Below are 27,016 nucleotides of genomic sequence, written 5' to 3'. Positions count from 1 at the left end.
CTGGGCTGTTTTGAAACGCCTATTAACCAAATTTCTCTGATATTTGAAAATGGTATGCGCTTGCTCCGATGGGTTCTTTTGCCAGATATTAAAAAGTCTATGTTGTTTGGTGATTTCTTCTCTCTGCTCTTTTGTCAGCCAAGGTTTTTCAGCAATTTTTCTTTCTGGTTGAAAAGTTTCTATAAGTGGGCCGTGGAACTCTAGAGTAGTACTAAAAACGTTTAAGAAAACATTGTACATGCTATTTCCATCTTTACATTGATATAAGTTACTCCAGTCCTGATTTGAAAAATCAAGACTAAATTTATTTGCATCGAACTTTCTTTTGTTTCTACTGATAAAACTTTGCTTCCTGTTTGTAGGTTCAACAAGAAAATTGGTAGTATATAAAACAACCAAGTGATCCATTTCAACTGATGGCGAAAAAATGTGAACATCTTGAATTTGGTTTTTGCTGGAAATCCCATGATCGATTAGTGTTATGCCTTGGCTGGTGGCTCGTGTTAGTTTTTCTGTGTTTGACAAGGTAAGGCCGGAATTACTCCCAAATTCATCCAATAAAGTGGATTCTCTTTTGTTGAAATAATTGAAATTATAATCGCCAAAAAGCAAAACTTCGGCAGCGATTGAGTACGCCGAGGAAGTCTCTGATGTTAATTCGTCAATGAAATAGTTTCCCAAGTTTTTATTTGGACAATACGAAGCATTAGTAAGGATTTTGCTAACCGATAGCCCAGATATTTCTACCCATAAGGGCTCAAAAAAGCTTTCATTGAGCCCATATAGATCATTTCGCTGTTTTGAAGATATGTCCCTAGGAACCCAGATGGCAACACCCCACCCTTGTTTACTCCTGTCTTTGATTACCTTGATTTTGAATAAAATTTGTGACTCTTGAAAATTTTTTGTACTCCCGCCAAACTTTAGTGAACACCATCATTAGATATTTCGGATGTTGTAATGTTGCATTTCAAAACCTCTACTTTTGTCCATTTAAATGTTCGGTTTTACTCCAAAGCAATATTTCCCAGTTGCGTAATGAACTCTTCAATTTCAATGTGATTCGATTAACGCCCATAATGGCCATTTTTAACTTGTGGAATTTCAGAACGTAGAACTCTGTGAAGTTTCAACTTTTTGATTGCTTTTGTAACAGTTTCACATAATTGAGATGCTGCGGCCACCCCGAAACACCCTTATCTATACTATTATGACCCGCATGAAAAATGAGTGATTGGCATTTTGCTCCTGACGAATACTGTTCGACTGTTTGTCCCAAATCAATAATTGTTGCAGAGGGTTAAGAATGAATCCCAGTATCATAAGAAATGTCAGATTGTTGTATTTTTTTGTATGTGCCTAAAATTATAAAATGGTTAGTGTTTCTGTTAATAAATTTTGGAAAAAATTTGGGTTCCGACGGCTCCAAAAATTTTTTTGAATTTTGAATATTGTGACCCAATATGTTTTCCAATAGAGAACTGTTCTGATCCCCTGAATATCCTACTTCCGATTGGAATTGATCATTCATTCGACACTGGTACGCGTTTGCATCATCTTTCAATTCTATCTGCTGCTTTTGTTTTTCAATGACATGGTTTTGTTCTGACATCGTTTGAGCTTGTTAATCGATTAATTGTTTCTGTTCTTGTACGATTTTGTTTTTTGCTTTAACTGTTTTCGCATGTCCTCGATGATGTTTGTAAGTCTTGAAAGTTCATTACTCAATTCGGTTTTAGTCTGCTGAGGCATTTTTAATCAAAACTTTGGTTGGATTTCGAGTTACGCAGCAAATTGCATTTACCAACTGTTCTGCTCTTTGACTTTTTTGAAATTTGTGCCCCCCAGCACGTTGTGCGCCCTCAGTTACAAAGCACGTGCCAGTACACAGTAAATCACAGCTAAAAAGTAAAAAAAGTGGAACGTGCATCTAGGGGGTGCAAATAATATGCACTCACTAAGCTGGGGGGGGGGGGGTCAAAGGGTATTTGGATCTTTTCCGTTTGTGCCCCCCCCCAGTACGTTATGCCCCCCCCCCCCAGTTACAGAGCACGTGTCATTACATAGTAAATCATTATGTAAAAATATTGCACGTGCATCTGGGGGTTGCAAATAATATGCACCCACTAAGCTGGGGGGGCACAAACGGAAAAGATCCGGGTATTTTAATAGAAAAGCCCCAAAATGTTCAATGAGCGTATTTAATGCTTTCATTGCTTTCAGTACATTAACATAACTTTTCCGGTCATAAAAGTCAGAAATCATTTAGATAGACTGGAATCTGACCCAATATTTCTTTTGCATTTAGCACGTGCTATTATCAGCTGTTCTGTGGCATTCAAATGTACTGTACTATGGTCAACTAGGAAAACAACCGCCAAAAGAGCGTCGAATCTTGGCACCAAAGTGCCATGAGTTGAATCAGTTGGTGAGACAGATCTGTTTTATTCGTCAATTCTGCAACAAAGAGAAACAGAACTAGAACATCCATCTAAATTTTAGAATCTTTTCCGTTCGTGAACACTATCACCCAGCGTAGTGAAGGCGAACTACTCACGCCCCCCAATGCAAGTTCTGCGTTAACTAATATCCACGGTTATGGCCCCAATTTTAGGATAAATAAAATACTTGGGGTGTGATATCTGACCACAACGTTGGTGTGGATATAATGGGAAAAACCGTTTTGGGATCTATTCTGTTTCGGCCCCCAGCGTTTTTTATGACCTCCCCCCCCCCCCCCCCCCAGTTACAAATTGTGTTGTTATATAGCACGTTACTATGTAAAAATAATGCACGTGCTGGGGGTCATAGAACATATGTAAGCTGGGGGGGGGGGGGGGGGGGGGGTCAGATAGATCCCATTTTTGATTATAGACCCTTCCCGCGAATTTATAGCTCCCATTATTGTATAGCTACAATAACTGGTGAGTATAGCTACAATAACTTATACGACCACTAAGCTGGTAAGCTGGGGGGGGGGGGGGGGGTGTTATTATAAGAAATAATCTTTAACTCATCATAGTTTGTTTAAAATGGCACATATTGTAACGTACATCAACTGGCTTCAATAACGCAAAAGATTCAGATATTAGCCCCAAAATGGGGTGTGCCGCTGAAAAAGAGTCCGGCACCCAAGACAGGAAAATTGAGGAGAATTTGAAAGCTGACAAGCAGAAGTCCGGCAACGTCGTCAAGACTCTAATTCTTGGAACTGGGGAATCCGGGAAGTCAACATTCGTCAAACAGTTACGTATTATCCTCGATCCAGCCTACGAAAAAGGAAAGTCAGGAGGGTACAGTAGTGAAGAGAGGTCGCGATATGCGCCAGTTATTGTCCAGAATGTGTACCAGGCCCTGGCTAATCTTCAAGATGCAATGGACGCTTTAAGGATTAAGTACGAGAGGACAGAGAACTCGAAGAACATCCAGGATTATGCCCATCAAGTATCCTCTGACAACTTACGCATGAGTCCAGAAGATGCCACTAAAATCAAGAAAATTTGGAATGATAAAGGTTATTAGATTAATTTCCGTTTGTGCCCCCCCCCCTCCGCTTAATGAGTTCGTCCCCCCCCCCCCCCCTCCCCCATAGATGCACATACAATTTTTTACATAATGACTTAATGTGTAATGGTACGTGCTGTGTAACTGGGAGAGCATAACGTACCGAATGTCAAAAACAGAAAAGCTCCGGTAATTAATAGTTAATTTACTGAGGTGTTATTGGACATTTGTCCCCTGCTGCTCCCTCAGTGGCAAAATGGGTATTTCGGTATTTCGGCCAATGTTTGTTAAAATTGCTCTCAGCTGATATCTACAAAAGCAAGAAAATGCGGAATAAATGGGCCATATACTTCATACTGTTCTTTGCCCCGAAAATCAGCGTTTACCAATTCAATTCCTCGTAGTTTCTGCGGGTCTTTCCCATTATAGCCCCCTATTATGGTATATATATATATATATACCATGATTGGGGAGCTATAGGTTATCTGATCACTAGGCTGGGGGGGGAGGGGGGCTAAAATGGGAAAGACCTGTTTCTGCTACTCTTATGAGATTTTATCTGATCAAGGTTTTCAAGTCAATTTTTAAAGTTTTTTGAAGGTCAGAGAAAATTTGGTTCTTTACCATTATAGCCCCCTCACTGAAATTTTAAAATGTTGAACAGTTTCGATTTCAAAATTTAAACAGAAAATTTTTCCGATTGATGAACTTTGAATAAGTTAGAAGCTACAAGTTATCTTAGTCTTAAAAGTTAGATGATACAAATAATATTTATATAAATTAATTATAATTTCTTTAATTTCCTTCACATCCTCTATCTTGCTAATATGTTCCCGGACTTGAGTCTAAGAGCTTTTCAGCGCTGTAGCAGCACATTTCATGAGTAAAAACATAATTCAGTTCTGGGATCTTTTCCGTTTGTGCCCCATCCAATCTTAGTTGGCTCATATTGTTTGCACCCCCCAGACGCACGTGCCATGTTTTTGCAATAATCATTTACTATGCAATGGCATGTGCTCTGCAACTGGCGGGCACATAACGTACTGGGCACAAAAGGAAAAGATCCCAGTTCCGAAACAATGCATCATCAAAAAATTTTAAGTTTCTTTATCTGCAATTTTTCCTCATTGTGATTACATAGAGGTCATAGAGTTCACCCAGGCTAAATTTAACGTGTAAAGTCTGAAAGTTACTCCTACCCCAAAATGAAGTTTGAGCAGAATGACGTCGTACTTTTGAAGCTTATAACTGGTAATTACTACAGTAGTATACGCACTAATTATAAATAAGCTAGTTTGTAGGCGATTACCACAATGCCCAATTATTTTAGAGGTTACGACTTGCCATGCAAATTAAATCTTACAAGTGCCCACGCGGAAGTTCGAGTCGCATATAAAGCAAACCTCGTTGGTGGGAGTGTTAAAGGTGCAAAACACTCTTTCGTAGATTCAATTAGCTCTTTTTTCGCTTTATATAGCAACGTTTTTATCGACAAAGCAACGTATAAGTAGACAGCGTACATAGCAACAACATATAAGCAACGTGTCTGTATTAGCGATGATCATAGCAACAAGTGAAAGCTTAGACGGCAAGGTTTTTTCGATGCTCTTTTACTGGTTTTTTGTCGGATGTCATTGACGTCAAAATCAGTTCGTATTCAATCGGCAAGTGTCTAGAAAACCTAAAAATATTAAGCCGAAAACCAGCTTAATCGATACATATAGTGGTTATATTTACTTAAAATTAGGTTAAATGAACTTTTTCGGAACTTTCTACGTATATTAGAACGTTTTATTAATATAGAACGATTTCTGTACGCATTTAAATACGAAAATAAATACTCAATTCTGATTGGTTAATATTATTCCTTCATTTACTTCGTAACATCCTCCGGCCCGGAAGAAGATGTTGGGAAAACTGGTACAAGTTTTACAAGCGGGCGGACGACTGAACCGGTCGACGTACGTAAAACGGCGGAGCGCGCGACGCTATCGGAGCCGTAGCGGAGTTCCACAATCCGAGCGGTTGGGTAGTAACCCCTAGGGTTGGTTTCTTCAACTATCCAAACCAAGTCACCGGTCTTAAGGTGTTGCTCGGCAGGCGTCTGCCACTTAGAGCGTCGGTTCAGCGTCGGTACGTACTCTCTGATCCAACGGGACCAGATCGCATTAGCGTACGACTGCGCACGGGCGTAGCGTTTACGATGGTCAAGCTCATTATTGCCGACAACAGACGGATTACCGGTAGAGTATTCTCCTAGAAGAAAGTGGTTGGGCGTTAAAGCGTTCAAATCGCACGGATCAGAGCTTACTGGTGTTAAAGGACGCGAATTGAGAGCATTCTCCACGAGACAAAAGGTAGTATGCAGTACCTCATCCGTGAGGCGACGCGTGCCAAGAATAGTATACAACACGCGCTTGAAGCTGCGTACCAAACTCTCCCAGATACCACCTTGATGTGGTGCGCTGGGTGGATTGAATCTCCATTTTATACCTTTGTGAGCAAGCTCAGCTGCAATGTTGACAACGTTCCACTTTTCAATACTTTCTCGGAGTTCTTTCTCCGCTCCAATAAAGTTAGTGCCATTGTCCGACCAAATCATGGCAGGTGTACCCCTACGGGACACAAACCGCTCAACTCCCATAACACAAGAACTGGTGTCCATGGATGTAACTATCTCGACGTGGACAGCGCGAGTAGTGAGACAGGTGAAGAGGAAGCCCCACCTTTTCTCAGTAGTACGGCGGACAGTAACATAGAATGGCCCAAAGTAGTCAACGCCAGTGTTAGTGAAGGGAGGTGACTGGTAGGCGAGTCTCTCCTTAGGTAAGTCAGACATGATTGGTTGCATAGTTACAGCTTGGAATTCTCGGCATCTCAGGCAGTGTGCTTTGATGGAACGCAAGGATGATCTTAGTTTCAGTACTGTGTAGTGTTCCTGCACAATTGATCTGAGGTATTCAACGCCTTGATGATAATGCTCTACGTGCGTGTGTTCAAGGAACAATTTTACAAACGGATGACGTGCATCTAGGATGATTGGGTACTTTACATTAAACCCAACTTCGATTAACCGCTTGATGCGGCCCGAGGAACGGATTAGCCCATTTGGACTAATAAACGGTGAATGTGGAGCAATTTGGCTACTCCGTTTAACGAATTTAATGTCAAGAAGATCCTTTCTTTCGGCTTCAAAAGACTCTCCTTGCACCAAATACTGTAGATGACGCTCGGCTTCGTCAAGCTCAGTAGGGTCGGTAATGCTACCATCGGGGTTACGGTAGCCGGCATGTTTCGGCAAAAGCCGGAGAACGTATGCGGCAATGCGCAAGTACTTTTGATAAGAACTAAACTTATCAAATTGGAATAACAACGGAACGGGAGTTGTCTGTTTTTTAACAGATGTAGCGAGAGAGACAGTGTCTTCTATGATGACTGCTTGGTTGACGCCAAGTTTGATGTTATTAATGACGTCTTTGTTCGGTACGAAAGGGAAACTTGAGTTAGATAAGAAATGTAGACCATTGACCCAACCGCTTAGTTGCAAAACCTCAGCGGACATTCCACGCGTGCCAGCGTCAGCTGGATTATCCTTAGTTGCGACGTGGTTCCATTGGTCAACGCTGGTTTACTCCAAAATTTCACAAACGCGGTTTGCAACAAAGATTGGTTGCTTTTCATTAGAGTTTATCCACTGAAGAACGGTCGTGCTGTCTGTCCACATGAATACTTGGTTAACAGTTACAGTAAGTGCCTGAATAATTTTGTTCTTCAGCCGAGCGGCAAGTAGAGCTGCTTGCAATTCCAGTTTAGGGACAGTCATTACTTTCATTGGCGCAACGCGCGCTTTTCCCAAAACAAACGCTGTTTTTATCTTGCCCGTAGGAGTTGTTACTCGGGCTCGAAGAAATGCGGCGGCACTAAAAATATCCTGGGAATTGTCACCGAACATATGCAACTCTGTATTATCAAAGGGTCCACTAAAGTAACTTCGAGGAATTTTGATGTTTTCAAGCTTTGGTAAGTCCGCACTCCAGACCAAAAATCTTTGAACCATGTCTTGTGGGAGCTCGTCATCCCATTGTTTTCCTGTAACACGCCAGATGTCTTTTAAGAGCAATCGCGCACCGACGGTAAACGGTGCGACAAGACCAATGGGGTCAAAGACTTTCGAGACAAGACTTAGGACCAAGCGTTGCGTGAGGGACTTGGTGATAGCGCAGCTTGTACCCCGACTCACAACTAAAGTGTCATTAGTGTGATCCCACTTTAACCCTAGCACATGCAATGAATCCTCCTGACATGAAACAATAACCTTGGGCTCAGTAGATTGAGAGGAACCATCAATTCGGTCAGCCAGATTTGGTACATTGCTTACGAACTTTGTAAGCTTGAACCCACCGAGATGGAGAAGATGTACCAATTCCTTCGATCTATTGATGGCTTTCTCAGGAGACTCCACTGAGTCAAGGTAATCGTCCATGTAGAAGTTTTCAAGGACGGCTTTTGCAGCTTCGGGGTAAAACTTGGCATTGTCTCTCGCAGTGCGTTGTAATGCATAGTTGGCGCATGTGGGCGAGTCTTTAGCCCCGAATATATGGCGCGTATATTGATACACTACAACGTTAGTCCCACCACAGAAAGCGAAGTGATGGTTGATCTGATGGTAATACACCAACCTGTAGAAACATTCCCTCGATGTCGGCAGAGACGGCATATGGATGTTGTCGGAAGCGAAGAAGTACGTAAATAAGGTTTTGGAGCAGATCAGGGCCAGTGAGCAAAGATTTATTCAGTGAGGCGCCATGAAATTTTGCTGCTCCATTGAGCACCCTACGCACCTTACCCGGTTTGTTCGGGTTTAAAACCGGATGGTGGGGTAGGTACCATTCTTTATCGGACCGGTTGTCAACCTTGTGAGCGTCCGGAACCTCAATTACATACCCCTTGTTTAGGTCTTCCTTGATGGTACTAGTATACTTCTCTCTAAGGTCTTCATCCTTAGCCAATCGTTTTTCGAGAGATTTTAGTTGCACAAGGGATGAGAAGTAATTATTTGGGAGCTTGGTGTTATCTGCTGCCCACAGCATTCCGACATCGTATCTCAGGCCATTGTGTATGGTGGTACTCTCAAGGATTTCGTGAGCCCTTGCGTCTGCTGCAGATCTTGAGTCGACCTGCTTCTTTGCCCCGAATGATTCAAGGTCGTACCATGACTTTACTTGACTTGCTAACTCATTGTCTTGTTCGATATTCACTTTAAAGCACGTTGAGTTTAAACACGAACTTGATGGTAACGGACCACTTAAGACCCAACCTATGGGCAAGCGTACGGCAACGGGTGAACGCTTCTCATCGGCAGAGAAGTATTCTAACGGGCGGATGGCATGATAGACATCTTGTCCGAGTATCATCTCAATGTCTTTATAGGAATATGTTACGGGATCAATGACTGCTAAGTGTGGGTAAGTCTCTTGCAGGGCCCCTACATTAATTATATCTGAGCCGACGTTCAGACTCTCTTTAACGAAAGGATTGACGGTGAATGGCTCGAAATTTTGTTGTTCTCTTGGTTTCACAGTAACTTCAACAACCCTAGTATCAACTACTTCTTCGGTATTAATACCCATGACAGTTAGCTTTAGTGCTTTACCGTGCAAACCAAGTCTATCTGCGAGACTACCGGCCACCCAAGAGTTACTGCAGGCGGTATCACACAAAACTAAAGCCTTGGTATCTAAACCGGACGAATTGACCAACTGCAATTCAGTCACCTGAAGGAGCCCCTTAACGTCAGTAACAGATGACATTGTTGTGGTCTTATTAGGCTGGAGTTGACTAGAAGTTGCTTTACTTTGACCTGTGTTGCCAGAAGGTTGAATGGTATTGGAATTTGTCGACTGTTTTGTTGGGAAAACCCTATCTGCTCCATGCAATAGTGTGTTATGCGAACTATTGCACCCTTCTGCTCGGCACTTTCTTGGTTGAGGGCACTGGCGGAATGCGTGCTTGTCCCGTAAGCACGAAAAGCAAAGTTTGTTATCCGCCACCAACTTAGCTCTCTGGGTTGGAGTCTTTTCCTTGAAAACTCGACACTCCCATAACCGGTGGTTACCTTTGCATACAATGCATCGAAAGTAAGTATTTGTGGAAGCAGATGGCATTTGCTTCTTTGTTTCCCTCTGTTGCGAATTTGATGCAAACACTTTTGAGGCTGTTTTGGTCTTGGTTACTGAAGTGGTGTTCTCTTCAGGTTTTGACTTGGTTGCGCTTTGTTTCATAAGATCATGGGCCTCAGCCTTTTCTTTAAGCCAATCGTTAAAGTCAAGGAGGGTAGGCTTAACCCAGTGCTTCGTAACCGTAAAGAGTGACCATGACTCTTTCATGTTTGGTGGTAACTTCTGTACCGCTTGGTTAAATAGGGAAGCGCTCTTCAAGTCAGCATCATATGATAGTGACTTGAAAATTCCAACGAGCTGGATATGGCTGCAGAATAGTTAATGATGTTATCACTATTGTGCATTTTGAGAGGCGGAAAATTGCTTAGTTTATCGAAGTGTGCACTTACGACTGCCTGTAGCTGGCCAAATTTACGTTCTAAAGTCCTTAGTGCATCCTTGTACATTAAACCACAGTAAGCAAACTCGGTGATTGCAATCTTTGCTTTACCGGTGACGAGGGTTTTGAGGTATGTCAATTTAACGTCATCAGTTAGCGATTGCGAGTCAATCGCGCTTTTGATTTGACCATACCACTCGTGCCATTGTAATGGATCGCCATTATACTGAGCAAGTTTCCATTCTGGCAAGGGGTCATTTTTCTTGCTGGTTACTGCATCAGCTAATTCCCTAATCAATGACGCATTGTCCGGTATCGGAGGGGCAGGTGCAGACACCTGCGGACCACTCCAACTCAACGGAGTGGGCCCAACATAAGGGTATGTTGGCTGAAAAACCGGAGTGGCCAGACCAGGTACAATATTACTTGTAGTTGCAATCGGGTTTTCCTGATGTATGCCGGATGGTGATTGCATATCAATCAAACGGGGTGAATGCGAATATATTTGTTGTGGAAAATTAGAAACTGATGGTGCAATGTGTGCCTGTACATTTGGAGCAACATTATTTACGGTAGTGATGTCTTGGTTAACTAATGACGGTCTGTGCTGCGGAAAACGCCAATGACTCATTTTTGGCACAAAACTTTGGCCAAGAGGGATATTGGGCATATTTGGGAAAGGAGGAGCAACAGAACGTACAACTTTGTGTACGCGGTTATTACTATTCTGAAAATTGTTGTTGACGAGAGGCTGGTTAATCAAAGGGGCGTGTGGGATGGGAGCAGTGAGGTTAGGTGCGAAGACTGGGTTCGGAATGGGAAGGACGTTAGGATGAGCGGGTTCGGAGTTGTGCTGTTGAATTTTTGGACTTGGTGGGGCGCTTGGGTGCAGGGGAACGTTTATTGCGGGGGCTGGATGATTTGTTGTCGGAAAAGGAGGAAGAGTGGCGTTTGGCCCTCGGGGAACAAAATTAATTTGTTGTCGGGAGCATATTTGCTGGGCCGAATTATTCTTGGGCAGACTTGACGTTTCAGGTCCCCTGGATTGTGAAATTTGAAGTTGTGCGTTTGGAAATAACTCTGTTGCATTATTCTGATTTTCTTGCGGTGCGAACGGCTGTGGTGGAATGGGCTGTTGAATGGGTGGTGAAGAAGCCCCTGGGGCGTGTACAGAAGGCGGCTGACTATCCGCGGTTCCTTGATTAGTTATGCTTGGAAGCGCCATGCCTTGCTGGCCTGTTTGATCCATTTGCGCTCTTAGGTGCGCCTGGTACAACGCCTGTGTGTTAGCAGCAGCCAAAAATTTTTCAGGTGGAGTATAATAGGGGTCGAGTTGCTGCAAGGTCTCATTGCTTAAAATGTAATTGCCTCGACAATTTTTTGGAATAGAAAGCCTTGAAATTTCAGTGTTCAGATCTTCCACTGTTTTGCCGTTGTTGTGGCTAGGACATTCTGGAGGGTCAATCGTAACCTCTGGTTCACTAGTTTTCTCCTCATTGTGAAAACTTAAAGCAAGTGAGGTGTTGATCCAGTCTTGGACAGCCTTTTCACTTCTCATTGAGATCCTAGCACTTGCAGTTGTTTCAGATTGGCTACCTTTAGAAACGGCGTCCAGCAATTCAAATTCTTGCAAAGTTGCCTCTGCCAACCGTTTCCTGTTGTTTTCCTCCAGTTCATCTAATTCCATTTGCTTTTTCTGTTTAGCAAGACGAATGGCTGCCTCATTCTGTTTTTCAATTTCTTCGCGCTTCATTTTAGCAATTACGTAGTCATGTTTACGCTGACTGGATGTTTTTGACGAGGTCATAATTGAGGGAAGTCTAGAAAGAATGGGAGCCCTTGGTTCCTGGAGCTCACTCACTTTATCATCAGCAGAGTTGATGTAGTTTCGTGCTGAAGTGAGTATCTTGTCATTCTTAGTTGTCATTGCCTCCAAGTAAGACTCTAATGAAGGAACGAGTGCACTTGGATCCTCCGTTTTTCCAGCAAATGCAATCAGGTCCTCATTTTTGTCTACAACAGTCATAAATACTTCGTTGCACTTTGTTACTAGGCGTTCAACTTTCACTCGCCTACTTTGACAATTTATACAATGAAGAAAATCTTCATGTATAGCATGCAATTCAGCTTCACGCTTTGACCTGGCAGCGTACAACTTTTTGACTTTTTGATCAAGACTGTTAGACATCACGATGTTATTATTTCCAAATACCAGCAAAACTACCACTGCAAACGGTTATCTTTTATAAGCACACTCCAAACAAATCAAACCCACACAAAACAATCCCAACGCAAAAAGGCACCAAACACAGCACACTGTAGACAGTCTGTAAAACAAACCGCCCAAAGAGCAAAAAGGTCGTCGAGCACACAGTGCCCGACAAAAACAGAAGTGGGGTGCTGAACGCTAGGCGCTCAACGCGGAGGCTGGTTAATCAAAGGGGCGTGTGGGATGGGAGCAGTGAGGTTAGGTGCGAAGACTGGGTTCGGAATGGGAAGGACGTTAGGATGAGCGGGTTCGGAGTTGTGCTGTTGAATTTTTGGACTTGGTGGGGCGCTTGGGTGCAGGGGAACGTTTATTGCGGGGGCTGGATGATTTGTTGTCGGAAAAGGAGGAAGAGTGGCGTTTGGCCCTCGGGGAACAAAATTAATTTGTTGTCGGGAGCATATTTGCTGGGCCGAATTATTCTTGGGCAGACTTGACGTTTCAGGTCCCCTGGATTGTGAAATTTGAAGTTGTGCGTTTGGAAATAACTCTGTTGCATTATTCTGATTTTCTTGCGGTGCGAACGGCTGTGGTGGAATGGGCTGTTGAATGGGTGGTGAAGAAGCCCCTGGGGCGTGTACAGAAGGCGGCTGACTATCCGCGGTTCCTTGATTAGTTATGCTTGGAAGCGCCATGCCTTGCTGGCCTGTTTGATCCATTTGCGCTCTTAGGTGCGCCTGGTACAACGCCTGTGTGTTAGCAGCAGCCAAAAAATTTTCAGGTGGAGTATAATAGGGGTCGAGTTGCTGCAAGGTCTCATTGCTTAAAATGTAATTGCCTCGACAATTTTTTGGAATAGAAAGCCTTGAAATTTCAGTGTTCAGATCTTCCACTGTTTTGCCGTTGTTGTGGCTAGGACATTCTGGAGGGTCAATCGTAACCTCTGGTTCACTAGTTTTCTCCTCATTGTGAAAACTTAAAGCAAGTGAGGTGTTGATCCAGTCTTGGACAGCCTTTTCACTTCTCATTGAGCTCCTAGCACTTGCAGTTGTTTCAGATTGGCTACCTTTAGAAACGGCGTCCAGCAATTCAAATTCTTGCAAAGTTGCCTCTGCCAACTGTTTCTTGTTGTTTTCCTCCAGTTCATCTAATTCCATTTGCTTTTTCTGTTTAGCAAGACGAATGGCTGCCTCATTCTGTTTTTTTTCAATTTCGCGCTTCATTTTAGCAATTACGTAGTCATGTTTACGCTGACTGGATGTTTTTGACGAGGTCATAATTGAGGGAAGTCTAGAAAGAATGGGAGCCCTTGGTTCCTGGAGCTCACTCACATTATCATCAGCAGAGTTGATGTAGCTTCGTGCTGAAGTGAGTATCTTGTCAATCTTAGTTGTCATTGCCTCCAAGTAAGACTCTAATGAAGGAACGAGTGCACTTGGATCCTCCGTTTTTCCAGCAAATGCAATCAGGTCCTCATTTTTGTCTACAACAGTCATAAATACTTCGTTGCACTTTGTTACTAGGCGTTCAACTTTCACTCGCCTACTTTTACAATTTATACAATGAAGAAAATCTTCATGTATAGCATGCAATTCAGCTTCACGCTTTGACCTGGCAGCGTACAACTTTTTGACTTTTTGATCAAGACTGTTAGACATCACGATGTTATTATTTCCAAATACCAGCAAAACTACCACTGCAAACGGTTATCTTTTATAAGCACACTCCAAACAAATCAAACCCACACAAAACAATCCCAACGCAAAAAGGCACCAAACACAGCACACTGTAGACAGTCTGTAAAACAAACCGCCCAAAGAGCAAAAAGGTCGTCGAGCACACAGTGCCCGACAAAAACAGAAGTGGGGTGCTGAACGCTAGGCGCTCAACGCGGAGGGAGACTAAAGACACACTGGAAATCGAGCGAGCAACGCGCGACGAAACGGAGACGTTAAGGACGGGAAGTCGAGCGAGCAGTGCGCGACGGAAAGGAAACGGGACGTGCGGGAAAACGGGTGAAAAACGCGCAACGCAACGAAACGGGACGGTGGGAAAAAACGGGCGGAAAATGAGGTTGGAAAGAACTATGTTAGCATACCACAGCAAAAACTCAACCGACCAACCTAGCCGTAACTCCAGAACAAACTTAAGTCACACCCTAGGAAGAAGGAGAAAAGCTAGTGCAAGACAATCTAATATAGTTCATTATGGGGCTATAACGACATATTTAATGGCAAACTAATTTACGACAATTAAGTAGTACACTAAAAGGATGAAAAGGTCGAGAAAATTACTAGCCGTAACTCCAGAATAAACTTAAGTCACATCCTAGCGAAGCCCAAACCGTAACAAACAATCAGCATACTAAGTTATTAAACAAACTACAGCAAAATTGAATAAACTACATTAGTGTGTTTGTAGACTAAGATAGTTGGAAAAGTCGGGAAACAATCCAGCCGTAACTCGAGAATAAAATTAAGTCACACCCTAGAAGGCAACAGGACCAAACCAACTAGCAATCGTACAGGTACACACAAACATACAGCACAAAATCAATATACTACAACAGAAGGGCTAGTAAATTAGTAAAGTTGAAAAGTCAAGGGACAATCCAGCCGTAACTCGAGAATAAACTTAAGTCACACCCTAAAAAGCTATAAGACCTAAACAACAAACCAGCATACTAGCATACTCAACATACTACAGCAAAACAACAACATACTTCATCACATTTGACATACTACCTCGAAAATCGGAAAAATAGCGAAGAAAACGAAAAGCGAAGTTTTGGGAGAGCGACGTTATTGAGAAAAAAACGGAACACGGAGAATTGGAAAGTTAAAGGACGAAAGGGACGCGGACGAAACGGCACATAAACGAGCGACGAGAAAATTTTATAGGGTTTCGATTTTTTCTGTTTCAATTTTTTTGTTGGCCGGAGGTTGTAAAAATTTTCATAACTTTTTTGTGTTTATTGAGTTTCACTCAATTTACGAACCTTCTTGATGAGAAAAATGATTTTTTTTGACAAATTTGTCAAATTTTTGTACTTTTGTTCAATTTTTTCTATTTTTGGTCAACATTTCTGCAATTTTTTGAATACGGAACGGTAATCTGGTAAATTGGACGGTTTTATGCCTGAAATTACGGTTTATCAATATTCAGTATTGATTTTCTATGTTTTTTTTATTTGCATCAAAATTGACCAAAAATTTTCAAAATTGGACAAATTAGCATAATTTTCTCTCATTTTTCTCTTTATCAGAGGTTATTCTTTGATATACGAACCGACTATATCAATTTTTTCGAATTTTTGGTAAATCTACCAAAAATTTTCAAAAGCGATGGTTTTTGTCTCAAATTTTGGTTTGCGTGGACCCCTTACCTGTATTTTTCTACAAAGAATAGTTAATTTTTTACTATCCCATCCGAAAACAATAAAAAATTTCACGGAATGGGTTTCTTGCCGTCTAAATTAAATATAAATATATAAAACTATGATATTATAATTAAATTGGATGTTTTGTCTTACAGTTTATTGAGAGCCCTCTCAGGTGACTCCACCAAATTGGAAAACTCTACAATTGGTCCAAATTCCTCAAACATGGGTCGTAAATCGTGTTCGTGCAAGTTCCGAAGTATCATTAAAATAAGCTCTCATCTGACAAGTCGTCCAATTTTACACAAGCATTTTCACACATCGGGATGATGTCTCCGATAACAAATTTCTGGTTTAAGCAGTGTCCCGGACTCCGGGGTGGTTCAACTGTGTGTCGTACTGTTTGCGTCGCTGTGGGTCAATCAACGTATACCAAATATGATTTATGAGTCTCGTAAAGGCATCCGATTCTAGCGAATTGGCCCAAGCTGTCCGGGTTGTTTTGAAGTACCACAGACCTGCATCTGGCTTTGATCTCGTCTACACTGGCATCTGGACTGATATTGGGAACAAAGTAAAAGTTCAACATCCGCTCACATTTAACCTATTTAATAAGTAAATGGGTGTTCGTATTTCCGGTTGCGGCACCAATGTTAAAGGTGCAAAACACTCTTTCGTAGATTCAATTAGCTCTTTTTTCGCTTTATATAGCAACGTTTTTATCGACAAAGCAACGTATAAGTAGACAGTGTACATAGCAACAACATATAAGCAACGTGTCTGATCATAGCAACAAGTGAAAGCTTAGACGTCAATGTTTTTTCGATGCTCTTTTACTGGTTTTTTGTCTGATGTCATTGACGTCAAAATCAGTTCGTATTCAATCGGCAAGTGTCTAGAAAACCTAAAAATATTAAGCCGAAAACCAGCTTAATCGATACATATAGTGGTTATATTTACTTAAAATTAGGTTAAATGAACTTTTTCGGAACTTTCTACGTATATTAGAACGTTTTATTAATTTAGAACGATTTCTGTACGCATTTAAATACGAAAATAAATACTCAATTCTGATTGGTTAATATTATTCGTTCATTTACTTCGTAACAGGGAGTTAAGCTGAACATATTATTTTTCTTGAAGTAAATTCTACTCAAAATCAGGACTTACCAGTGTAAATTGTGACATAAACAGAGTACTGGTCATCCTAAAAAACAATAGTGTCTCTAGACTGATTCAGTGATGGTTCGCTCTGCCACCAACCTCTAATTTTCACTAATTTTTCTAATTTCCTCCACATCCTCTATCTGATAAAATAATTGGTGTTTGAAACAGATTGTGTGATAGAAAAATCTTTAAAATCGTAGCATTTTTGTGTGGCTGGGCACAAAAGAAAGAGATTCCAAATTTTTTTTAATTTTCTAATAAAAATGAAACATTAGATAACAAATCTGAATAATTTAAAAACGTTGCATTTGGATAAATACTCAACCACCGAGAAGGACATTAGTAAATGTCATTCAGAAACACGAAAAGTGTCTTCTCGTCACAATTTGATATTGACAGTCATTAGCAACGCTTACCTATTTGCATAAAAAATTAAAACGTACAATTTTCAAAAGTTGTTAACTCTTGTGCCAATTTGAAAACTTTTTATTAGATGTCACTTTTGTTAACAAAATTAGATATATAAATTCTATTCGGCATGCATGTAAACTTTAGGAATTGAATTAATTGTTTGCTATACCAGGAAACTTTCTTCTATTGGTTGCTTCTATTGTTCATCGAAGACAACTTGTTTAGACCAATTAGAGTGGCGTGATAGCCGGGGCGTACTGTTTGTATTTCACACGCTAATGATCTATCGACACGTCCTGCCTCCATGAAGCCGTCTGTTTGAATATGAGCACTTTCGTTTCATAGTTTTAAGTTTACTATAGCCAGACCACTGTTGGCTTCAATGATGTTAGCAATTGAAAGTGCCATGCGCAAAAAACGTGACCATATTCACCAGAAAAAAATCATCCATGCTCACAAAATGTGTAATCTGAAATGTGGGAATGGTAGAAAGGGACAGCCGATAAAAAGTCACCGTTAAAGCAGTGCACGCAAAAAGCCTAATGATGCGTCACTGCCGTTACAAAGAACCAAAATTAATGTCATTTCGTGGCTGATAATGAAATATGATTAACAGCGATTGTCTCTACTAACGAACTAGTTCAAAGCAACAAACACGAGTCTAGACACAACATTTACCTTTCCTTATCATATTGTTAAATCTTTTCTAAATTCAGAAGAGATGCTTCTTGTGAATTATTATCCTTTGTTCGCAATTGTATTTTCCTCTGTATCATATCGGATCACTTTTTTTGAATTAGCTGCAATATCAGTGACGGTTCTTCAATTTCGATGGTTAAAATGCTCTAAAAACGTTACTAAAAAGACTTAACTTCTGTCTAGTAGATATTTGATACCAAATTATGTTGAAATTATACTGGAATCTCTGCATTTTATCCCCGCCTCTAATTTATGACAGAAAATTGTATTAAAATTTCAAGCTTATATTTTCAAACTTTTAAACCATTTTAAAAATTGTAGTCAGCAGTAGCATTAGATTACTTTTTCTACGCAAATCTTTAGAATCATTATGGGTCTTTTTTACTGAACCGATGTACGTATGTCACCCCATTTTGATACAAAGTAGAAGCCAAAAGTTGCATCTGAACGGATTCAATCAAATTAGTGTGAAATTATTAGCAACTGTTCTGATACAAGTATTCTTCTTTGTTTTGATCAGACAGTAATTTGTTTTACTATGATAATTTTGTAAGCAAACAATTACGAAGAAAAAACATGATCCGTTGAGTCAGAATTTGGGTCTTTCCCATTATAGCCCCCCCCCCCCAGCTTAGTGGGCATGTAACCTATAGCCCCCCCAGATGAAAATTCATAACCACCTCTTTAACACAAAATCGGAAATCGATGTAGGCGAGCCACTGAAATTAATAACCACTTCTTTAACACAAAATCAGAAATCATTGTAGGCGAACCGCTGGATGATGACAGAGATAATACGAAATGGCTCCTATGAACTTAATGAAAATTGTAGAAACCTGCAAACATAAATGGGAAACAATAGCGATTGGAAAATTCCAGCATTCGATACTGGAACAAAACAAAAACTTGTAACCCACAATTGTAAGCATAAATGATGAATTTAATTGTATGCTATAACTTGATTTTTTTTGGGGGGGGGCTATAATTTTCTGGGGGGGGGGCTATAATGGGAAAGACCCCAGAATTTTGTTTTAATCTCTCGAGTTTAATTTTTTCATCCAATGTGCTCTGTGATGGTAGTTTTAGAAAATTTTTGTTAGTTCTGGATTTTTGATAAGAACCAAACTAAAATGAACCGAATAAAAAGTTTTAGATCTCCTCTCCTCCGTTCCTATTGTTTTAATAACAGCGTCAAAATTTATATGGCCCAAGACGTTTTTGTTCGAAGAAGGGTAACACGTTTTTCAAGTTTCATAATCAGTTTCAAAGTTGTTAAATGAGACAAAAATTAACCGTGTTTATGTTAGTTTCTTTATGAAAGTACATTACTATTTTGAGGCAAACAACAACTTTATACTCACTCAGTAGAAGAAGAAAAAAGAGAAAAAAAATTATTTCCAATATGCCTTTTTCCGGAAAAACACTTTTCTGATAAGACTTAATCCGTTGTTTTATAGACGACTAAGAAAATTAGCTTTGGATTTCACGCTACCAAGGAAGAGTGACCAGCAAAACCAAACCTGTTCGAGGTTATCATGAAAAATAGCGTGAAATTGTTCTTCAATTATTCAGCTAACGTAGATGTAGTTCTATACCACTGTTATTTGGCTATATTTTACCCGATGACGTCTTAACCATTAGACCTACCAAAATGTAGAAATTTCAACGAATGTGATTGGTTGAGAAATTTAAAACATTGTACCTTTATGCGTTCAATTAGCCTAAATTGGACATAGCCTAATGTAAGAAGCCTAATGTTTGAAATTGGACATAGCCTAATTGGACATAGCCTAATAATCTTTACCGCATCTGGCTATGCCTCGCGGGCCATGGTCATGCCTCAGCGGCCCGTGGGACTTGATATGAATCTATCACAACCGAACGTGAGACCTGGATCCCCCAGAAAAATATAATTGTTCTATTTTGGCTTATGGCGATGGAAAACAGTGCGGCTGCTGCTACGAGTATAGTCCGGGCACAAATGCTGAATATGGCCTAAATTTTAACCTGTTCGCGCTGAATTCACTTTTATGGAAAGCGCTTGAAAGTGCTGACAAAAAGTGGCAGAATACGCTGAAAATGCACCGAAAAAAGTTTGAGGAAAAGGCTGAGTTCTTTATCAAAAAGTTGTTGAAAAGGTTCAGCTGTCGTCAAAAAGTTTTCAAAAAGAACCGAGAAAGCGCTGAATTATGTCTATATTGTGATATCTCCAGACCAAAATGGACTCACAATGAGGGTGTCGTGTATTCAAAATAGCACGGTTTGGAAAAAAAAGAACTCACGAAAGTCTACACAGATGTATTTTTGAACACACAATGGTTTGGACATAGGCCATTCTGAGCGCACGAAAGTCACGACATTGTGACCCACGAGCACACGAACACATTTTAAATAGGAACATTGATGCCAAATACTGATGAGCTCATGTTTGAGTGCACACTAAATAAAGTTCAGGTAAATTTACCTGAAAAATACCTTAACTTACCTGAAACGTTCAGGTAGTTTTGCTTTACCTGAACTTACCTTAACTTACCTCAACTTTACCTGAAAATTACCTGAAAAGTTAAGGGGGCACCACCTGAACTTTTACCTGAACATACCTTAAATTTACCTGAAAAACACACCTGAACAGTTAAGGTAAAATTTCCTAAACTTACCTGAAAAACGCGCAAAAATTACCTTAAAATTTAAGGTAAAAATACCTGAAATTTACCTTAAAAATACCTCAATTTAACCTGAACTTTTAAGGTAAATTATATTAGTTAAGGTAAATTTTCCTTAAAAATGAAGGTGAAAAATTAAGGTGTTTTTATATACACTCATACAAGACTGCTCACTCAAGTGAAAGGTTTCTATGAAACCTCACCCACTTGATGTTGCAAGTTGCAGACCCTCAAACACATAAACAGTTGCATACAACATTTTGCTTTGCTTTGGACGGTTTCACGCTTAGAGTTATAGAACATTAATGAAATTGGGAAAAAATGAATCTTTAACAAAAAGAGAGCTGACACATCTTTCAACTAATATGTTCATCTAGCAAGTTTTAATAGTTTTTAATGTATACCAACTACTGGGGCACTTCATCACAACCATCGCCCTAAAATATCTAAACTTGAAATGAATACATTATAAAAATGTTGTACACGGTTTGTATGATTAAGAAGGGAGATGGGTCTGGACATAAACGCACGAAAATCTTGACATTAGCGCTTTTGAACGCAGGAAGAACGCACAAAAATTCTTAGACGTACAAAAATCTGGACTTAGTATTTTTGAACGCACGAAAGTCTGGACATGGGTGCTTTCCGTCTGGGACGGTCAGGACATAGACAAGTTTTGTCTTGGACGCTCTGGACATATGGACTTTCGGTATGGGACCTCAACCTGGGCAGGCAATCTTAACGCCAAGGCGCATTACTGGGGACATTTAGATTTCAGCATAAGCTAAAAGGTAGGCTCTGTTAAACAAGCGGAAATTTATTGTAATTTCAGGCATCCAGAATGCATACAACAAGCGTAGTGAGTTTCAACTTGCAGATTGTTGTAAGTACTTCATGGAGAGTCTGGACAGAATAGGATCCCATGGATACACTCCCAACAATGACGACATTGTCCACTGTCGAATGAAGACCACTGGCATCTTGGAATACAGGTACTATTGCTAGTTGGACCACAAACAATTTGTGAATTGTTAAAAGTTCTAGGAAAAGATAATTAATTGTCCTCGGTCATATAACACTTCCATTTTTGGTCATTTAGAACAAAAGATCCGATCATTGCGGTCCTTTCCCTACCCCTTTCCTTTCCCTACTCGACACGTAACCAAGGTAGGAAAATTACACCCCTGCCCCCAGCTCGACTTTATTAGTCTTTTGTTAATGTTGAGGTGGGGGTAGGGGTGTAATTTCCCTAGCGTGATTATGTGTCAAGTTCACTACTAAAGTCAACCCAAAGACTTATCATAGGTCGACCCGCATTGTTTTCATAACCAAGATACAGACCACCTAAAGTCTCATCATAGGTCAACCCGCATTGTTTTCATACCCAAGGTACAGCCGACCCAAAGTTTTCATAGGTCGACCCGCATTGTTTTCATAACCAAGATACATAAGACCCAAAGTCTTTTCATAGGTCGACCCGCATTGTTTTCATAACCAGATACATAAGACCCAAAGTCTTTTCATTGGTCGACCCGCATTGTTTTCATAACCAAGATATATAAAACCCAAATTCTTTTCATAGGTCGACCCGCATTGTTTTCATAACCAAGATACATAAGACCCAAAGTTTTTTCATAGGTCGACCCGCATTGTTCTTATAAACAGAATACATTAGATCAAAAGTATTTTCATAGGTCGACTCATGTTATTTTCATTACCAACATACCTTAGACACAGAGTCTTATCTTAGGACGACCCGCATGTTTTCATATCCAAAGTACAGCCGACCCAAAGTCTTTTCATAGGTCGACCCGCATTGTTTTCATAACCAGGATACATAAGACCCAAACTCTTTTCATTGGTCGACCCGCATTGTTTTCATAACCAAGATACAGTCGACCTAAAGTCTTATCATAGGTCGACCTGCATTGTTTTCATACCCAAGGTACAGCCGACCCAAAGTCTTGTCATAGGTCGACCCGAATTGTTTTCATATCCAAGATACATAAGACCCAAAGTTTTTTCATAGCTCGACCCGCATTGTTCTATTAACCAGAATACATTAGACCAAATTTTTTTCATAGGTCGACTCGTGTTATTTTCAAAACCAAGATACAATAGACCCAAAGTCTTATCTTAGGTCGACCTGCATGTTTTCATAGCCAAAGTACTGCCTACAGAAAGCCGTTTCATAGGTCGACCCGCATTGTTTTCATAACCAAGATACAGGCGACCTAAAGTCTTATCATAGGTTGACCTGCATTGTTTTCATACCCAAGGTACAGCCGACTCAAAGTCTTGTCATAGGTCGACCCGCATTGTTTTCATAACCAAGATACATAAGACCCAAAGTCTTTTCATAGGTCGACCCGCAATGTTTTCATAACCAAGATACATAAGACCCAAAGTCTTTTCATTGGTCGACCCGCATTGTTTTCATAACCAAGATACAGTCCACCTAAAGTCTCATCATAGGTCAACCCGCATTGTTTTCATACCCAAGGTACAGCCGACCTAAAGTCTTGTCATAGGTCGACCCGCATTGTTTTCATAACCAAAATACATAAGAGCCAAGGTCTTTTCAAAGGTCAACCTGCATTGTTTTCATAACTAAGATACATAAGACCCAAAGTCTTTTCATTGGTCGACCCGCATTGTTTTCATAACCAAGATACAGTCCACCTAAAGTCTCATCATAGGTCGACCCGCATTGTTTTCATAACCAAGATACATAAGACCTAAGGTCTTTTCAAAGGTCAACCTGCATTGTTTTCATAACTAAGATACATAAGACCCAAAGTCTTTTCATTGGTCGACCCGCATTGTTTTCATAACCAAGATATATAAAACCCAAATTCTTTTCATAGGTCGACCCGCACTGTTTTCATAACCAAGATACATAAGACCCAAAGTTTTCTCATAGGTCGACGCGCATTGTTCTTATAAACAGAATACATTAGACCAAAAGTATTTTCATAGGTCGACTCATGTTATTTTCATTACCAACATACCTTAGACACAGAGTCTTATATTAGGTCGACCCGCATGTTTTCATACCGAAAGTACAGCCGACCCAATTTTTTTTCATAGCTCGACCCGCATTGTTCTATTAACCAGAATACATTAGACCAAATTTTTTTCATAGGTCGACTCGTGTTATTTTCAAAACCAAGATACAATAGACCCAAAGTCTTATCTTAGGTCGACCCGCATGTTTTCATAGCCAAAGTACTGCCTACAGAAAGCCGTTTCATAGGTCGACCCGCATTGTTTTCATAACCAAGATACAGGCGACCTAAAGTCTTATCATAGGTCGACCTGCATTGTTTTCATACCCAAGGTACAGCCGACCCAAAGTCTTGTCATAGGTCGACCCGAATTGTTTTCATAACCAAGATACATAAGACCCAAAGTCTTTTCATAGGTCGACCCGCATTGTTTTCATAACCAGATACATAAGACCCAAAGTCTTTTCATTGGTCGACCCGCATTGTTTTCATAACCAAAATACATAAAACCCAAGTTCTTTTCAAAGGTCGACCCGCATTGTTTTCATAACCAAGATACATAAGACCCAAAGTTTTTTCATAGGTCGACCCGCATTGTTCTTATAAACAGAATACATTAGACCAAAAGTATTTTCATAGGTCGACTCATGTTATTTTCATTACCAACATACCTTAGACACAGAGTCTTATATTAGGTCGACCCGAATGTTTTCATACCGAAAGTACAGCCGACCCAAATTTTTTTCATAGCTCGACCCGCATTGTTCTATTAACCAGAATACATTAGACCAAATTTTTTTCATAGGTCGACTCGTGTTATTTTCAAAACCAAGATACAATAGACCCAAAGTCTTATCTTAGGTCGACCTGCATGTTTTCATAGCCAAAGTACTGCCTACAGAAAGCCGTTTCATAGGTCGACCCGCATTGTTTTCATAACCAAGATACAGGCGACCTAAAGTCTTATCATAGGTTGACCTGCATTGTTTTCATACCCAAGGTACAGCCGACCCAAAGTCTTGTCATAGGTCGAACCGCATTGTTTTCATAACTAAGATACATAAGACCCAAAATCTTTTCATAGGTTGACCCGCAATGTTTTCATAACCAAGATACATAAGACCCAAAGTCTTTTCATTGGTCGACCCGCATTGTTTTCATAACCAAGATACAGTCCACCTAAAGTCTCATCATAGGTCAACCCGCATTGTTTTCATACCCAAGGTACAGCCGACCTAAAGTCTTGTCTAGGTCGACCCGCATTGTTTTCATAACCAAGATACATAAGACCCAAGGTCTTTTCAAAGGTCAACCTGCATTGTTTTCATAACTAAGATACATAAGACCCAAAGTCTTTTCATTGGTCGACCCGCATTGTTTTCATAACCAAGATACAGTCCACCTAAAGTCTCATCATAGGTCGACCCGCATTGTTTTCATAACCAAGATACATAAGACCTAAGGTCTTTTCAAAGGTCAACCTGCCTTGTTTTCATAACTAAGATACATAAGACCCAAAGTCTTTTCATTGGTCGACCCGCATTGTTTTCATAACCAAGATATATAAAACCCAAATTCTTTTCATAGGTCGACCCGCACTGTTTTCATAACCAAGATACATAAGACCCAAAGTTTTTTCATAGGTCGACGCGCATTGTTCTTATAAACAGAATACATTAGACCAAAAGTATTTTCATAGGTCGACTCATGTTATTTTCATTACCAACATACCTTAGACACAGAGTCTTATATTAGGTCGACCCGCATGTTTTCATACCGAAAGTACAGCCGACCCAAATTTTTTTCATAGCTCGACCCGCATTGTTCTATTAACCAGAATACATTAGACCAAATTTTTTTCATAGGTCGACTCATGTTATTTTCAAAACCAAGATACAATAGACCCAAAGTCTTATCTTAGGTCGACCCGCATGTTTTCATAGCCATAGTACTGCCTACAGAAAGCCGTTTCATAGGTCGACCCGCATTGTTTTCATAACCAAGATACAGGCGACCTAAAGTCTTATCATAGGTCGACCTGCATTGTTTTCATACCCAAGGTACAGCCGACCCAAAGTTTTCATAGGTCGACCCGCATTGTTTTCATAACCTAGATACATAAGACCCAAATTCTTTTCATAGGTCGACCCGCATTGTTTTCATAACCAGATACATAAGACCCAAAGTCTTTTCATTGGTCGACCCGCATTGTTTTCATAACCAAGATATATAAAACCCAAATTCTTTTCCTAGGTCGACCCGCATTGTTCATATAAACAGAATACATTAGACCAAAAGTTTTTTCATAGGTCGACTCATGTTATTTTCATTACCAACATACCTTAGACACAGAGTCTTATATTAGGTCGACCCGCATGTTTTCATAGCCAATGTACTGCCTACAGAAAGCCGTTTCATAGGTCGACCCGCATTGTTTTCATAACCAAGATACAGGCGACCTAAAGTCTTATCATAGGTCGACCTGCATTGTTTTCATACCCAAGGTACAGCCGACCCAAAGTCTTGTCATAGGTCGACCCGCATTGTTTTCATAACCAAGATACATAAGACCCAAAGTCTTTTCATAGGTCGACCCGCAATGTTTTCATAACCAAGATACATAAGACCCAAAGTCTTTTCATTGGTCGACCCGCATTGTTTTCATAACCAAGATACAGTCCACCTAAAGTCTCATCATAGGTCAACCCGCATTGTTTTCATACCCAAGGTACAGCCGACCTAAAGTCTTGTCATAGGTCGACCCGCATTGTTTTCATAACCAAGATACAGTCCACCTAAAGTCTCATCATAGGTCAACCCGCATTGTTTTCATACCCAAGGTAAAGCCGACCTAAAGTCTTGTCATAGGTCGACCCGCATTGTTTTCATAACCAAGATACATAAAACCCAAGGTCTTTTCAAAGGTCAACCTGCATTGTTTTCATAACTAAGATACATAAGACCCAAAGTCTTTTCATAGGTCGACCCGCAATGTTTTCATAACCAAGATACATAAGACCCAAAGTCTTTTCATTGGTCGACCCGCATTGTTTTCATAACCAAGATACAGTCCACCTAAAGTCTCATCATAGGTCGACCCGCATTGTTTTCATAACCAAGATACATAAGACCTAAGGACTTTTCAAAGGTCAACCTGCATTGTTTTCATAACTAAGATACATAAGACCCAAAGTCTTTTCATTGGTCGACCCGCATTGTTTTCATACCCAAGGTACAGCCGACCAAAAGTTTTCATAGGTCGACCCGCATTGTTTTCATAACCAAGATACATAAGACCCAAAGTCTTTTCATAGGTCGAACCACATTGTTTTCATAACCAGATACATAAGACCCAAAGTCTTTTCATTGGTCGACCCGCATTGTTTTCATAACCAGATACATAAGACCCAAAGTCTTTTCA

General features: G+C 40.4%; 1 protein-coding gene across 2 annotated transcripts in view; it reads left to right on the top strand.

The window, feature by feature from the left end:
• Positions 1-2,290: 2,290 nt before the first annotated feature.
• Positions 2,291-27,016, top strand: part of LOC142342526 (guanine nucleotide-binding protein subunit alpha-14-like) — a 73,299-nt gene continuing 48,573 nt past the window's right edge. The window contains exons 1-3 of one of the 2 annotated variants that reach the window (XM_075393875.1): positions 2,291-2,497; positions 3,086-3,514; positions 21,420-21,579. In XM_075393875.1, the coding sequence (XP_075249990.1) occupies positions 3,100-3,514; positions 21,420-21,579 (575 nt within the window). In that variant the 5' untranslated portion in view covers positions 2,291-2,497; positions 3,086-3,099. Of the gene's footprint in view, positions 2,513-3,085; positions 3,515-21,419; positions 21,580-27,016 lie in introns of both variants that reach the window. The other variant, XM_075393874.1, reaches the window with a different exon arrangement.

This window comes from Convolutriloba macropyga, chromosome 7 (genome assembly GCF_964194025.1).
Source record: "Convolutriloba macropyga chromosome 7, txConMacr16.3, whole genome shotgun sequence".
Classification (NCBI taxonomy): domain Eukaryota; kingdom Metazoa; phylum Xenacoelomorpha; order Acoela; family Convolutidae; genus Convolutriloba; species Convolutriloba macropyga.
This window is presented reverse-complemented; position numbering and strand designations above follow the sequence as displayed.